Here is a 16,948-nt window from a genome sequence, read left to right as displayed (position 1 = left end):
GAAAACACCTGCTTATCAAAGCTAAACAGTCTGTGCTTTTTGATAATTCATTAGCTGGCAAAAGAGCTAGTTAACCATCCTGTTTCCCACAGGCAGACGTTTAGCTTGATGGAGTAGCACACCAGAGTTTGTTTCTAAGAAAACAAATGTACAATAACTTGTGGAACATATCAAACAACTGGTGAGGCGTTCATGAGATCACTTCAGAAATCAGTGGAGGACTTCACTGAGACTACGTCCATGTTATATACGGCTGGGTTTTTAAGATGGGCCTCTTTGGGTATTGACTCACTTTGGAGACAGCCTCAAGTGGCCATCTGAGAAACTTCAGTATTTAACACTTGCATTTCTCAGCTCTGGAGGTTTCTGCTTGGTTTCATCATGATTTCAATGTTTTTTCTGTATCTTGCAGTTTACTGTTTTTGTTGTGTTTTCACTCGCTTTTGTTCTGCAGGTCTACCAACATTTCTCCATCAACCAGAAGACAAGAACGTGACAAGAAGCACACCCTTCACACTGTTCTGTGAGGCAGTTGGACCCCCAGATCCTGTCCAAATCCGTTGGCTCCGTGACGGATTACCTGATAGTGACTTTCATAACTCTCCCAGCAGCTATTCAGTTTCAGGTAAGACATGTCAATTTGCTTGACTTCTTCCACTTCCTCCTGACGCATCCTAAAATATATCTTAATTCTTCACAAGTTTTGAAAATGTAGGAGATCACACAGAAGATGACAAATAATATAAGTTTTTCACTTAGACTTTACCAAAATTCTTTGAAATTCTAGTTCAATGGCACAGGTGGAAAGTAACTAATTACATTTACTCAAAGTGCTGGAATTTAGTATTTTTGGGTACTTGTACTTTTGGAGTAAATTTTAAAATTATTGCTTTTACTTCTACTTATGTAAGTTCTAACAAAAGTAACTGTACTTTTACCCTAGTACTATACTCTTGAACTGTTTCTACCTGGGCTAAACATTTCTGAGTTGATTTTATCTCCCAAAGTGTAATTTTAACTCTATTCTAAGCTTAACGGTCTTCAGTGTTGGAGTTGTTTGGCAGTGTTCATCCACCAGTGTTTGTTCAACTCTGTTCAACTTTGGGGGTATCTGTGGGGAGAGCTTCCCATCATGCCCTTGGCCAGGGTGATTAGATGTTTTTTAAATGTGCTTAGTTGTGTTTGAATGTTTTCTTTTGTACAGTGATGCCTACTTGAGCTCTTGTGGTTGTGGATTGTTGTTGTTTTTGATGTGAGACACATTTTCACCATGAGTGAAATTATCCACTGGGTTAGAGTTCTCACTAGAGTTAGAGTTTGGACCAGTATAGACCCCTTTAAAGTGTTCAATTCAACTCTATGTGAGTTTAATGAACAGTCATATTTTCTGTACATTTTACTTTATTATAGAGGTGTGACTTTACCTGAACAAGCTGGTTAGAGATCTATTCCCTTGTTGTTTTTTGCCACTAAGAAAGGATCACATTCTACTGTATAACTCCTCAGTATCTACTCAGTTCTTAAAGTAAATTTTGAATCAAAATTTTTCATTTTACTTGAGTAGATTTAGACCAGAGCATTTACTTAAGTAAGTTTTACTGTACTTTTACTTGAGAATAGTCTGCTTTAAGACAGTGTGGCTTTTGCAGTAGCCAAGCATGTGGATGAAAGTCAGAGTCTTTCCTTGGTCCTTCCGGTCTCTTGTGAGGCCTGGATGTTGATTGATGGCAAAAGGCGCCAACTGGACTCATTTGTGACAACTTCTCTTCGGAGCATCTTTGGGTATTGTTGGTAAGACCGTGTGTCTAATGCTGATGTGCTCAGGAAGGTGAGGATGGAAAGGGTAAGCTGCTTGATATGGGAATGGCAGCTGCGCTTTCACAGGAATCTGAAGGGCTTTCCATGTACAGTGAGGTCCAGCTCGCTGCGTACTGGGGGCCCAGGACTAAGTGAGCTGGTCCAGAAACTAGGGGCGGCAGCATGCATCTTGGGGACCTGCTTGGAGGATAAAGTGAGCAAATACTTAATTGCAATACTGTATGTTGTTGCCACAAATCAACAAGTTGGTCCTCCATTCCTGTCGTCTATCTACCTTTGTGCTTCGTTTACTATTGTTGCCAGGGCTGTGTTTGTTGTGCTTCCTCTCTCTGTCAGCTTACTTCCTGATTGGCTGTTATTCCACAGAGTGAGTGCTCTGGAATCTGTCAACAAGTCTCCATGATTATCTTGAAGTGTGTGCCTTACTTTTCACTTACACAGAATTTGTTTCTCAGTAGTGTGCTATTGTCGCCTGTTTCTAATGAGATGATGCAGACCTCTAAAGAAGATTGTCATTTTTTTTCCCGTCATCAGATAAATAATCAGAATATGAGTCAGCATAAGCCTGCATGACTGTGATGCTGCAGATGTGCTTTGTGGTTTTTCACACATGCCTTGGATTCACTCTCAGTTCTTTTATCAGTCTGAAATGCATTTGGGGAGCTGTTGATCTAATTTCCTCTGGTAGAAATACTTAATTTAATTTGAAGTGCTCTCTAAAAGTGTCTTTCATATGTATCAGACCACTGAAAGAGATCTTTGATCAAGCTCTTCTTGGTGGTTTATCACTCAAGCTTTCCTTAAGAAAAGATTTCCAGCTTGTATAAAAACTTGTAAACGTAGTTTATCAGAAGAAACAATCTTCCTGTTATTAACTTGTTTCACTTTTATTAACTTTCCACTGTGGTTGAGTGCAGACTTATTTATTCACACAGATAAAACCACTTTCTTATGATAAAGTGTTGAGTAGGTGTCGGCCAGTTTGCATCACTTTGTTGGTGGTTTCTATTCTGCCTCGTCTGTGCTGCCTCAGCATCTGCACTCTGCTTACTGCAATGAGATTTATAACCAGGGTCAGTGTTACTGCGGCCTCCTGCTGCACTGTTGAATGGTTTACCAGCGGTCATTCATGCTTGGTGAGAGCTTTATGTCACACTGCTCTGCTAAAGGTATAATGAGGACATAAAAGGGACTTTAATGCAGGATTCTTGTTATGGTAGACTAGGAGACAGGTCTGACCCTGGGGTGTTTTATTCAGGTCATCACTAGTTAAAAACAAAACTCCTAACCAGTGTTAATTTTGTCAGCTATTTTTGATATTGGTCTCAGCCTTAGTCTTAAGATTAAATGCCCTTTAGTTTTAGTCCCATTTTAGTAATTTCTAACCTCTGGAGTTTCTGTCCAGTCGATGAAAACTCAGACATTTTAGTTAAGTTTTAGTCCATAAAAGATCCTCACATTTTAGCCTTAACTTTTAGTCCAAGCATTTATTCTCTTTCATGGTACCAAGTCATGGTAGTGTGTTCTATGCACCCTGCCAAATCTGGGGTCCATGTTCTCTACAGCTGAGAGGCAGAAGAGATACAGGTGCATTGTGTTTCAACAGATGTACCCACAGTGGAGAAATATCATGGATTTTGAAAGTCCAACAAAAACTAAACAGTTAAAATAAACGAAACCTTTTAGTCTAGTTAGTCTAGCCTGGTCTACTTTTAGTCATGTTGACAAAAACTTAGACAATTTTAAGTCAGTTTTAGTCATCAAAGATCTGTTTTTGGCTAGTCTTAGTCTAGTTTTTGTCATGGAAAAAAGGTAGTTGAAGAACATTTTTAGTCATAGTTTTCATTGAAAGTCAATGAAATGAATTCTGCTCCTAACCAATAGTCATTTGGTCTACAGGGGGTCCAAACACCCTTTTGTTGAGAGAGGTTTTAGTCAAGATGATTCAGAAATTAAGTTGCAAAACTAATGTTCAGCCTTTATTCCGCTTTTACATTTTGGAATTATCATCCACATCATGTAACAAAAAATGCTAGTTTTCATCAGAAATTTCTATTTAAGCATTTGTGGTCAATATAAGAGCTGCCTTTTAAATAGAAAATGTTATAAGCTTCAACTTTAGCTCAATATGACCTTTGTATTGCTAATTTTAAACTTTTATGGATTTGTTAAACATTGCTAACTTCAAATCAAAGGAAACTGAATTTAAGTCACCAGCCATTCAGATGAGCATGTTATCTTACTGCAACAATCTGTTCTACTGCAAGTTTCATAAATCCTCCATTTCTTAAACACACCTCAGCTTTTCTAAACAGGAGTTTGTTGAGAGGGTAAACAACAGGGCATATATTCCTATAAGGGCCAGTACTGGTTAGCTTAGCTTAGCATAGATAATGGAATGAAGTTGTAACCACACCAGGGCGATTCCAGAAAGTTTAGAGCTATAATACGTCAAAATTTTGCACTGAATTGTCCACCTCATGTTTAGCTGTACCACACAGACAAAAGTATTCAGATTTTTAGTTAAGGTCGTAAAACACCATTGAGCCCCTTCCTTCTTTATGCTAAGCAAAACAAATATGCTAATACCTAATAGGATAATACAAAAGTGTCATCAGTCTTTGCAATAAAAGCAAATTCAGTGTTAAGGTATCTTTTACTGTGGTATAGGTGAATTTGACTGCTTTTGAGTACAGTAGGTCAGCTATTTATATCTGTTTCCTGATGCTAAGCTAAGTAGCTGATGCCTCATGGCTGACTAAGGAATACAATGGAAGTAAAAGTGTGTTATCTTACATTTGTTAAGGAAGTAAATTCCATTTATCACACATCTGACTCTGATGTAAAGTTTTTAAAGTTTGTACTATAAACTGCTTTTTATGTCCTTCTTATATTATCAGCACAAAGCCCAAACATACTTTGTCTGTTCAAATCCAGGTTCCAAAGATCCATCGTTTCATATTCATACATAAAATGTCTCTAAATCAATTAATGTAGATCTAAATATATTTATTGACCATCAAATGACTCATTAGCAGCACTGAATTACCATTAACTTACAGTGAAATACAAATCCAGGCTCATAGTTGGAGAAAAAAGCAGATTTGAGGTTAATTTCATGCTCTTTTCCAAAGTAAACATGTTTTTGTACAGACTGTGAAGGGTTAAATAAAGAAATACTTTACTAGCTGTTGCACAAATTGTTACTTTGTTGTGGATATGACCTCAGTTACACGCTTCCTCAGAGCAAGCATTTGTTATTAGACTCCCAACCTTCCAGCTCTGTACACTCTAACCCTTCATTTTCAGCTCGCCGTGGGCTAAACTCTCCTGACGTAGCCGCTGTGTGGTGATACAGCCTGAAGCTGAGGGGTTAAAGGTTCAGAGCTGTGCTGTGGTCCAGCATGTGCAAGGGCCTGGGCAGTGAGGGGATGGGGGGGCTGCACAGGGAGTCTGTTCGGGGGTTGGCTAGGGGACAAAGGCCTCTTTCACAGGACGGCCCACTTCACCGGCAGGGAGGGGCTGCTCACAGAGGCTGGCAGGGTGCAGCTTCTACCAGAGCTCTGTGCAGGACCAAATATTGGCACAACAACACAGTGTAGCCCACTCTTCTGCACGTCACCTCATGCATACTTTTCTAGAGTTCTTTTTTCCTCTAAAACTTAGATCTCATTGTAGCTTTGGAGTGCTTTCTTTATGTGAGGTGGTTAGTGATTGTTGTCTAATTAGGGAATGTGATCAGCATGCACTTTCTCACTGATTTTCTGTGAAATTAAGGCTTTAGATGCAACTACAGAGAAGAGAAGCTGGCACTGATTATTTGGACTGTTGATAGCTTTCTTACCCGAGTTTCAGTCCTGGACGAATCAACACACTCAGAAGGTTTACATGCACAGCTGAGTTTAGTTTTGGTTGTAGGTTAACTAGGCTGTTTAACAGGACGACTGCCTTTGTTCCAGTACACATGAACAATAGGGGAACTGACTTATTGATAGGAGCATACCTGGCTCTGCTAAGGTATACTAAGGTGGTGATATCCCTTTATAATGGACACTTCTTCAAGCAGTTAACTTGAATGTTCAACAGTGGAAGCCCGGACAAATTTTACTGCTCTGTACATTTAGTACCCTCTAAGCTTTACTTTTGGCTCAAATGCAATGCAGCATAATCTTCCATCCTACACTGGCAGATGACAGTCCTCCACTTCCACGGTTATGCTACATCCATAGATTTATGCTCATCCAAAGTCTGGCTCAAAAACTGTAGAGCAAGTGCCAAACGCCAAGTACACTCTGGTCTAATTGAGGCATGCAAGAGTAAATAAATCTCCAACATTATCTAGGTGTTTTTGTCTGACTAAAGCACTATTCACATAGGATTAGTATTACCCATAGACTTCTGATAATTTGTCAGTTACCCCCTGTTGTCAGTGTTTGGTGTGGGGCATTTGCACGGGGTAATCAAGTCTGTTATATACTTGAATTTACTGAACTTCTGGAGGAGAGCATGGAGATGCTGCATGAGAGCTGATGAAGCCTATGCTCTGAATTTCAAGCGATACATATCAAATTTTAAATTGTGTTGAGTGAAATGTATGGCTAGCAGATACACGTAAAATAGCAGGCACATGTTAAGAGAAGCTGTAGGAGGCAGAGCAGAGAGCAGCAGCATGCCAGTGCTCTTGGATAGTGGAATTTAAATGATTAAATTAAGCAAAAATGGCTCTATATGTCTCAAAATTTGGACAATCTTTTCAGGCACCATGCAGTGTTAATTTTGTTGGCTGAAACTACAACTAAAATGTTCATCGACAGCCTTTTTTCCATGAAAAAGACTAGACTAAGATTGCCAAAAATAAATCTTTCATGACTAAAACTGGAAAAAACTACGTTTAGTTTTCATCAAGAACACGAACACTAGACTAAAATGTAATTTAGTTTTTTTCAGACATTTGAAATCCATCATATTTCTCCACTGTGGGTAAGTCTGTCAAAATACAATGCATCTTTAGCTATTCTGCCTTTCAGCTGTAGAAAGCAGGGACCCCAGGTTTGGGAGGGTGCATAGAACAATTACCATGATTTGGTACCAGATCTTGAGAGGAGAAATGTGAGGACTTTTTATGGACTTAAACCAGACAAAAATGGTTTTAAGTTTTCGTCGACTAAAACTAGACTAAGATTATAAAGGATAGAAATGACTAAAATGTGACTAAACTAAGTGGTATTTAATCTTAAGACTAAGAATGGGACTAAAATTTAAAAATAGCCATCAATATTCATACTGGCACCATGCACCTTAACAGTCGTTGACCCCGTGGTCTTTTGCTTCGTGGCTGAGTTGCTGTTGTTCCTAAACACTTCCCCTTTCTAATATTATCACTTACAATTGATTGTGGAATATCCAGCAGGGATGAAATTTCTTGAACTGTCTTATTACAAAGGTGGCATCCATCACAATACCACTCTTGAAGTCACTGAGCTCTTGAGAAACACCCATTTTGTATCACAAATATTTGCAAACGGAGACTGCATGGCTAAGTGATTGATTTGATACACCTGTGGCAACGAGTCTGATTGAAACACCTGAATTCAATATTTTTATTTTTATTCAACCTTTATTTAAATCTTGAGGAATCGTTGAGAACATGCTCTCATTTTCAATGATGCTGAGAGTACAAAAACAAGATGAACAACACAAAAGGGTGATACAAATTTCAAGGTAAAAGACAGTTACAACATGGTTGTAAACAGTCACACTTAAAAGCAGAAAAATCTAAGATGATGGTTTTGAATTGATCCATGTGGACAAATGTTTGCAGTTTGAAAGTTTGTTGTAAAGTGGTCCATGTGAACACAGCAGAAAAGCTAAGAGCAGTTTTTCCAAATGATGTGTTTGTCTGTGGGATTTTTAGCATCAGCCAGTCACTAGCTCGTGTTGAGTAATGATTGTGAGATTGATTTAACAAAGGTGTGAGGTAGGATGGCATATTGCCAATCAAGGCTTTATAGACAAATAAGTCTGTCTGTCTATCACTCCTTAAAGTTAGAGGCGCCCAGCCCACTTTTTCATATAAAATGCAATGATGAGTAGAGTAACTGTCACCGGTAATAAATCTGAGGACTGCGTCATAAATGGAATTTAGGGGAGCCAGAGTGGAAGCAGAGGCATTCCTTTAACCGGTGTGGTCAAATGCTTTTGTCCACATGGTGTATGTGTGTGATGAAATATGGCTGATAATTTGCCCTGGAATTTTGCTACCCAATTTACAGACATGGAAAATTTGCATGGGAATATCAACACAGACTTATTATCCTTTTCCAGAGGTCCCCAGGTAGTACTGCTCCTGTGGGAATAGGGCATAAGAGAAAGCTGATTATAGACAACAGTTGGTTATACTGCAATGATTTCAAAGGAGAAATCATTGCAGTATAACCAATTACTCTGAAGTGCACACAATATGCCTGTAGACATTACTGAAAGACTGGCAGTCACCTGTGCTAATGAGTAGGGGGGGGAATCACCAGCGGCCCCGCGGTACGATATTATCACGATACTTGATCCACGATTTGATATTATTGTGATTTTAAACATTTTGCAATACACTGAGCATCGCAATACAATATATTACGATATATGCGATTTATCGCGGGGGGGCGCAAGGCTTTGTCTGCTCTGAGGCTGCCAAAAATAGGTTTGCAAATGTTGACTAAAACCATGATAAAGCAGTTATAAAGTAGTTCATGCAAAGTTCTTTAGTTAAGAAAAGTATGCATGGACCTTTTTTAGGGTTTTATCAGTGGAGCAGTTAAAAGCAATGTTGATTTTTGGCAGCAATGTGTCACTTTTTCTTCTCTCTTGGGTCCTAAGGGGGCTCTGCTTTTCTGAGGAGCGTGTAGGGGGGGGCTCCAAGGAAAAATGGTTGGGAAACACTGGTTTAGCTGATTTAGCATTAGTCTTGCCCTCATGTTTGTTGTATATCCGCAGTATTTTATTTTCATGTAGCACCACTTGCTAACCTCATGTGTCATGTCCATCTCATTCGTGCCCTGCTTTTGTTCTAATCTCCTTCCCCTGGTGTTGGCACGTTTGTTGTACTAACTTTCTCCTGCTCTATGACCGTCACCTCTGTCGACCTCACTGGACAAACAATTGATTTTATTTTTCTATTATTATAGACTTCAGTTCATATTAGTAATTAATTTGAAAAAATATCGATACTTGATGGATGAGACGATACAATATATCACCAGACAAAATATTGCGATACTATGCTGTATCGATTTTTTCACCCACCCCCTACTAATGAGTAGACCAATCACAGGGCTAACTATATGTATAATATGTAGTTACATTTTTGAGGAGGCCTCTATAATGGGTTCAGGGCTACACAGACTCTATCAGAGCTTTGACCTAGAAGCAAAAATCAGGCTCAACTTGCTTGTATGTATCTTAAAAGTCCAGTTTTAGTCAGATTGACAGAATGATTCATCTTTTTCTAACTTCATAATGAGTGCCATGGTTGAAATAATAAATTGGATGTTTTTCTTCTGCTCCAGTGTTTGGTACTTCACCTTGTAAAACTGCTGGACAAAATGTGACACACAGAGAAAAAACTGTTCTACTTAGCTAAGGCCTGATCACATTTTTCTGCCAAGTTTGCTGCCAGAATTTAAAAATGGAAACTTCAGGCAGCCAAGTAAGCTCGAGCACTTCCCTCCCTGTAATTTCTGATGTTTCCATATGAGAGGCCAAGTCATCTGCTTTTATTTTTTATAATGTTGTTGATTCTGTTCTGATACACTGGCCAACTACATGTGAAAGAAGAAATACAAGTGCATGGCCTATATTCATTTCCTCATTACAGCAAAAAAAAAAAAAAACTTTAGAAAAATTGGTGCCCATACTGAGACATGTGACAGGAAAGAAATTTTATTAAACTGCAAATTGATGCTGTAGGTGGCTGAATTAAAACACTCCCTTTAATTGTTTCATGGGAACTGCTCTTCATTTTACTACACTGTACATCTAAATAAGTGCAAACCGACTCTTGCACATTGTTCTGCCACAACACTTGAAAGCACTACCCTTTGTAACGTACTACTATTCACACATGCATGTTAAAAGAGGATTATGCTGCAGATTGAATTGAAGATTTTCTTTTCCTTTTTGCTCTTGTAATATTTTTCCCCCATGAAAATGTATCAGTTTTGAAACCTGGTATTCTTCATCATTCTGACCTTAGTGTAGCCTCAAAATGCAGACAATCTTGTGTAAAATAGGAGAGTAGGTTGAATATTTTAGACTAAGTTGCAAATGGTTTTTACTGCATGATATTTTGCATTTTTGTTTTTTGTTAAAGTCAAGGTTTGCAGGTGCACACCATCTAGTGAATTTAATCAGGACATACACTATGAGGACAAAAGTATTCAGCAGCCTGACCAGTACACCAAGAGGGACTGTAAGGATGTTGTATTCAAATGAAGGTACTTTAACATGGAGTTGCCCCCCTTTTGCAGCTATAACAGCCTCCACTGTCTTTGGAAGGCTTTCCACAAGATTTTGGAGTGTTTTTGTGGGAATTTGTGCTCATTCATTTTTTAGAGCATTTATAAGGTCAGGCACTGGTGTTGGATGAGAAGATCTGGCTCATAATATTTGTTCCAGGTCATCCCAAAGATACTCTATGGGGTTGAGGTCAGGGCTCTGTGCAGGCCAATCAAGCTCTTCTACACCAGTCTCATCAAACCATGTCTTTATAGTCCTTGCTTTGTGCACCGGGACACAGTCATGTTGGAATAGATAAGGGTCTTCCCCAAAACTTCCCCTAAAGTATTAAGAGTGACCTTCACTGGAGATAAGGGGGATAGCCCAAATCCTGAATAATAGGCCCATACCATTCTTCACCACACTTCACAGTTGGCACAGTGCAGTCAGGCAGGTAACATCAATGGCAGTGGATCATGTTTAATACTCATCAGATGTGGAATCAGCAGAGCATTTGCGACTTTTACACACCATGCGCCTTAGGAGTCATTGACCCTGCTCTGTGATTTTATGTGGTCTTCTTCTTCATGGCTGAGTTGCTGTTATTCCTCAACGCTTCCACTTTCTAATATCACTAACAGTTGATTGTGGAATAACCAGCAGGCATGAAATTCCACAAAACGTCTATTGCAAAGGTGGCTCCATCACAGTACCACGCTTGAAGCCACTGAGTTCTTCAGAGCGACCCATTTTGCATCATAAATGGAGACTGCATGGCTAGGTGCTTGAGTTTAAACACCTATGGCATTAGGTCTTATTGGAACACTTGAATTCAATAATTAACAGTTATGGCCCAGGACTTTTGTCTATAGTACCTTGTGTAAAGTGTACCTTGCACAGCTATGACTATAAAAATGAAGACAACAGACTAGTAAGATAAGGTATTTACGGGCAAATTTGCTTAAACCAAACCAGGCTCTTCACCATGAGTCTTTGAACTATACAAGAAGAGTACATAGTTAGGGTGCTTCTAAGACTAAATCAGCATTTTTCACATTATTTCTTTGTCGTCTGGTATGACTGATTTCCTTTTGGACTACATTCAAACCTGCTTGGTTTCCACTTTGCCTTGACTCTGTTTGCCATGCAGTTTAAAAAGAAGCATGTGGTAGTTACATTTGCACAGCTCGGCTGGAATTTGCTGATGTATTTGCACATTTCTGTCAGAGCTTTAACAGACTGCACAATAAGTTTGTTTCTGAATCTTTTTAGGGACTTATATTCCTTCCACAGATATTTTAATCAACTGTTTTTGACCGACTTTCAAGCTTGTGTAAACAAAGGGACTATATCTTTTGTTTAAGTGAGAAGTGAAGCACTTTTTACCCTGGTGCTACAGAGCAGAGGAAGTTAACCATATGAGCTTGAGATATCCCACAGAACGTAAACAAACCATCTAGAGTTTGCTTCCAGTCCTCTCTCACAGGCTGCTCTGTGATTAGCTTTGTTGAAGGGTTTCCGAGATAGAGACACTGGAAAACAGAGCACAAAAGGGACATTATTTAGCAGCTGTCCCAGTTGTATTCTAACTGAGCCGATCTGTGTGTTGAAAGACAGGAATTGTGTGGCGAGGAAAAGCGTCCCAGCTAAAAAGTTTTGTTACCAAAGAGCGTCACGCTGCAGAGGCTAGATTTTTGCTTACTCCATGACCATGTCTGTGTGAACTTGTGAGGTATGATAAAAGAATGAATCAACTCTAAACGTGTTTTTTTAACCAGCCTTTGTCTTGCTTCTCGTTTCTCCGCTGAGGCTGACATGGCAGTTTGCTCAGACCTGCTTTTGTTAGAATAAAGCCTGATGATAGTGTGTCTGGCTGACTTTTACTTGAGGTCTTTTCCTGGAATTGAAATAAAATAACACCCAAGTTTGGGTCAGATTAGAGAAATACTCAGGGCTATCTTGGCCTTGAGTATTGTTTTGGGTTTTTTCGACTGTGTAAATATGCTACAATGTGCTCTCCTCTGCAGGTGTGGACAAGTACACTCAGTTCAGCTGTGAGGCCTACAACACCAAGGGTGTCACAACGTCCAGAGAAGCAAATATCAACATCAAAGGTAAAAACAGGTCTTTTGGGGGCTGTTACAAATTCCAAGTGGTTTTTATGATCTACCTGTTGGCCATATGCTTCAAAGTTAGGGCGTTTAATCTATGTTTTTATGGTGTCTTTTAGTGCTTCCAAGCCCTGTGTCTGATCTTGCTGTGTTGGAGAGGCAGTCCAATAAGTTGTTGCTGAGCTGGAGCCCCGGACATGATGGTTTTTCTTCTTTATCAAAGTGTTACATCAGGGTAAGCCTCACATTAATGCAAGCAGAGTCGTCGTTTAATAAAGCATTGTTTTTTATAACAATAGTAGCATCCAAAATGCCTCAGGGCCAGCTGAGACGACACAAATTTAGCCAAATTCTGGCTTGATTGCATTGTCAGAGCCTGACCAACTCTCTTGCAGGGTGAAACGATCATGACACATCCAGGATGCTTTGTGACCCCAATTCGGCAGGACTGGCATGTCAAAAATCTTCTTGCCAAACACCAAAATTAACTCTTAGAAGTCCACAAGCTACTTTAGCTCTTCTATTAATACGTTTCCTTTGACAATATAAAACACTCAGAAAATGATTACCATGCTTATGTTTGGTATCTTTTTTTTCAGCACAATCTTAGCTTTATGAAATCAAAAATATATTTTAGCTTTAACTTTCTTTGTAAGATGTAGGACCTCCAAAAACATACACACAAAAAAACAGAATTTTAAAAATTGCTATTTGAAAATATATACAGTTGTGTTTAAAATAAGAGCAGTCCAACATCACTAACCAGCTCGATCACTCTTTTTGGTAGAAATTATATTTTTGTATGAAAAATAATTTACTAGTAGGTGTAATGGAGTTATAGAAAACCAACAGATCCAACAGTCATGGATGCATGCTGCTGATTCTGTGTAATTGAATCATTAACTGAAAGGGGTGTGTTCAGAATAATAGCAGTGAGGTCATTCATTCTGTGAAAAAAAAAGACCAGTGTACAAATGCTGTACATGCCAGTCATAGTGCATTTCTCTCTTTAAATCTGAGTAAAATGGGCCATTTCATACATTGTTTGGAAGAACAGCGTACTTTGATTAAAAGTTGCTTGGAGAGGGCGAAACATGTAAGTGCAGAAAAATGGCAGGATTAAATGATCTCAAATGCTTTAAAATGGCAGCCAAAACCAGAAAGACGTGAAAGAAAACGGAAATCGAAGAATAGCTAAAATGGAAAAGACTCAGCCAGTGTTCAGCTCCATGATGATCTAAGAAGGTCTAAAGTTACCTGTGAGTACTGGAACAATTAGAAGATATCTATGTGAAGCCAAGCTATCGGCAATAAGCCCCGGCACAGTCCCATAGTCGAAAAAACGACGTGCTGATTCAGGGATTCACAGAAAAGCTAACCCTTTAAGCTTTTTCAGTTCATACAGTAAATTTTTGTAAAGAAAAATGCAGACACTGCTACAATTATTTTTTCTACGTTTTAATTTGCGTCAGGATGTGAAAAGTTCCTAATGCATTTTCGTGTATGGAAATAAAAGCTATTATAAGGATTTTACGTTTTACTGACTTTTTAAAACGCACTGCAATTATTTTGAACACAGCTGTTTTCAAACTATAGGCTCTTTTATTTTTAAAACAATGTCTAAGTTTAAAATATTTTTGTAGTTAGCTGCACGGAGAACATTATGGAATTCTTTGCATTCCAAGACTGGGAGGGATTCCCAAGCAAATTAAACTTACAAAGATGTATAACAGCCAAAATCAAGTTAATGCAGAAAAATGCATCTGCAATTTTCTCCACTTTAAACGTTCATAGTGTACGAATTTTATTAACACAATTATTAAGATGATTTAATTACATGGACTGCATTTTGACAGAAAGAATGATTATCAGATGGTAAAAATAGAAAGAGATTGTCTTTTTCCCTTAAAATAATGGCATAAAATGCTGAAGTTGTAAAAAAGAATCACCAGCACCAGTCCTGTTCAGCATGAAACACTTTACCCTGCATGTAAAATGAATTTTTAGATCAGATTCAAAGGATCAAAGCTTAACAATCATGGTTTCCGCACAAAGTGATTGAAATGCAAAATGGACTATTAAGGTTTAAATATTTCTTTGAATCTTTATTTACCAGAGTGACATTGTACAGTTCCCCTAATCCAATTGTTTTCCTCTCCAGGTAAGCCTGGGTGATACGGAAAAAACATCATATATGGCCAGATAACACTCTTGATTGTATCTCGATTGTTTTCATACAATTCTATGACAAATTTTAACATAATGACCCAAAAAACAAGCTTATATACCATATAATTTTTAAATACACAAGGACTGTTAAGAAGTTAAGTCTTTAAAGATTTTTTTAATTATTTTTCTGCTGCAACCACCTGTTTGTCAATGCATGAAATATTTTGACCCATTTGTGTCTAAATTTTTTCCTAGCACAAAACTATCTTAACTGGGTTCCATTAAAACAGGAAACTGGTTTTGGGTGTCTGAATCAGTGTTGGGAAAGCTAGCATGGAACTCAAACATCTCTGACTGATGTTATCATGTTTTCTATTTCTATGAAGGTCAAAGAAGTGAGTCGGAGGAAAGGGGAGGTAACAACAACCCGGTTTGTCAATGCCACCGTTCCCCCTTTCCAGTGTGAAATTCCAGGGCTACAGGCGATGACGTGGTACAATATGAGCGTTTCCTGTAGCAATGAGGTGGGAGCTTCCCCCGTCACCATGTGGATCCAGAGCAATACCACAGAAGGAGGTGTGTGAGGACTAAAGAACTGGGGAACCATTTGTATTTTTTAATATATGGTAGTTGGTAAGATACAATTCAATAGATGATGATTAAACTTTTTGATGTAGCTATTAGATAAGTTACAAGTCAAAGAAAGTGATTTATGAAACATAAAGACACAACAGTGAAATGCACAGTAATAGATGAATAAGGTAGCAAAGAAAATTAAAGTGAGATATAATGAATAAGATATAATAAACTTTACTGATCCCCTCATGGATGAGTTAATAGACACAGTAAAAAAAGAGTATAAGAAAAGTTGAGACGGCTATGCACATACGCTATATGGACAAAATCATGTGGCTGCCTGACTGTTACACCAGCAAGGACTGTAACAACTTTGTATCAAATGCATGCATTTTTAATATGGAGTTGCCCCCCTTTTGCACCTATAACAGCCTCCACTCTCTTTTAAGGCTGTCCACAAGATTTTGAAGTGTTTCTGTGGCCATTTGTTCCCATTCAGACACTAATGTTTGACGAGAAGGCCTAGCTCACAGTCTGCACTGGGGTACAGTCATGTTAGAAAAGAAAAAGGCCTTTCCTCAAACTGTTGCCACAAAGTTGGAAGCATAGCACTATCCAAAATGTCCTGGTAAGATGAAGCATTAAGATTTCCCTTCACTAGAGATAAGGGCCTTAGCCAAACCCTGTAAAACAGCCTAAAACCATCATCGGTCCTCCACCAAACTTGCAGCAGTCCAGAGAGTTGATACCAACTACATTCTCAGTGTCAAATGGTAGTTATGAGTCTGGCTGAAGCTATCACCAGAATTAAGGATTTTGTTCTTGGTGGTTTTGGTTAGCATTAAAATTACTCAGATGCTTTAAATGAGGTTATCAATAGGTCACCGTTTTGGTTCAGCACCAAACAAGCTTAATCTTGAGTGCCAAACAGCTCCAGGCTAGGATTGGCCAAATGCTCAAGGAGAATGTGATCAATGATGTTATTACCAGTGATGTCAACAGATTCGTTTTGTAAATCATGATTAATCTCAGAACTTCTATGATTAATGGCATTTAATGATGATAACTGTGAATTGAAACTATCATCATTAATTTTAAATTTTTGTACTGACTTAAATGCACTATGCTTGATCTGTTGTTTGACACAGACCATCTTTCCTTTTGAGAGAAAATATGGAACTTTGGGTAGATTCCAGATTAGCACATGAACTTAACCACAGCAAAATAAAGTGTGTGTGTGTGGTGGGGGGATAGCAGGCGCATGCAGGTTAGTAATGTTCTCCTGGCATCCACCAAACTCAGACTCACTTATATGACTGCCACACAGAGAATGAGGCTTGCCTACAGCTGCTGGACCATGGAAACCCATTCATGAAGCTCCTGCTGCACAGTTTTTGTGCTTACATTAATGCTATTGGAAGCCTGCATCGTGCAGTCTTCTGCTTTTTGGCTGTTGTTCCTGAATGCTTCCACTTCCTAATAATATCAGTAATAGGTCTTATTGTAAAGGTGGCATCCATCACTATACCGCACTCAAAGTCACTGAGCTCTTCAGAATAACCCATTTTTTCTGGCAAATGTTTGCAAATGGAGACTGCATGGCTAGGTGCTTGATTTTATAACCTGTAAACATAGGTATGATTGAAACACCTTAACAGGTGTGACCAAATACTTTTGCCCATGTAGTGTATTTCACAATGAACTCATCCATTTTTTTTTTTTTTTTGCTTTTGGAGCTCCAGTTTCAGACGTTGGATGCCATTTAATAACCGTGACTATTGTTTTCA

The 16,948-nt window shown here is 38.6% G+C and overlaps 1 protein-coding gene across 1 annotated transcript in view; it reads left to right on the top strand.

Moving 5' to 3' along the window:
* mertka (c-mer proto-oncogene tyrosine kinase a) overlaps positions 1-16,948 on the top strand; it is a 40,194-nt gene that overhangs the window by 2,967 nt on the left and 20,279 nt on the right. Inside the window, exons 4-7 of the mRNA XM_041789859.1 lie at positions 455-625; positions 12,333-12,419; positions 12,536-12,651; positions 14,972-15,161. Coding sequence (XP_041645793.1) covers positions 455-625; positions 12,333-12,419; positions 12,536-12,651; positions 14,972-15,161 — 564 coding nt within the window. The remainder of the gene's footprint in view (positions 1-454; positions 626-12,332; positions 12,420-12,535; positions 12,652-14,971; positions 15,162-16,948) is intronic.

Source organism: Cheilinus undulatus, linkage group 6 (assembly GCF_018320785.1).
Source record: "Cheilinus undulatus linkage group 6, ASM1832078v1, whole genome shotgun sequence".
NCBI lineage: Eukaryota > Metazoa > Chordata > Actinopteri > Labriformes > Labridae > Cheilinus > Cheilinus undulatus.
The sequence above is the reverse complement of the archived record's forward strand: the minus strand, read 5'-3'. Positions and strand labels throughout refer to the sequence as shown.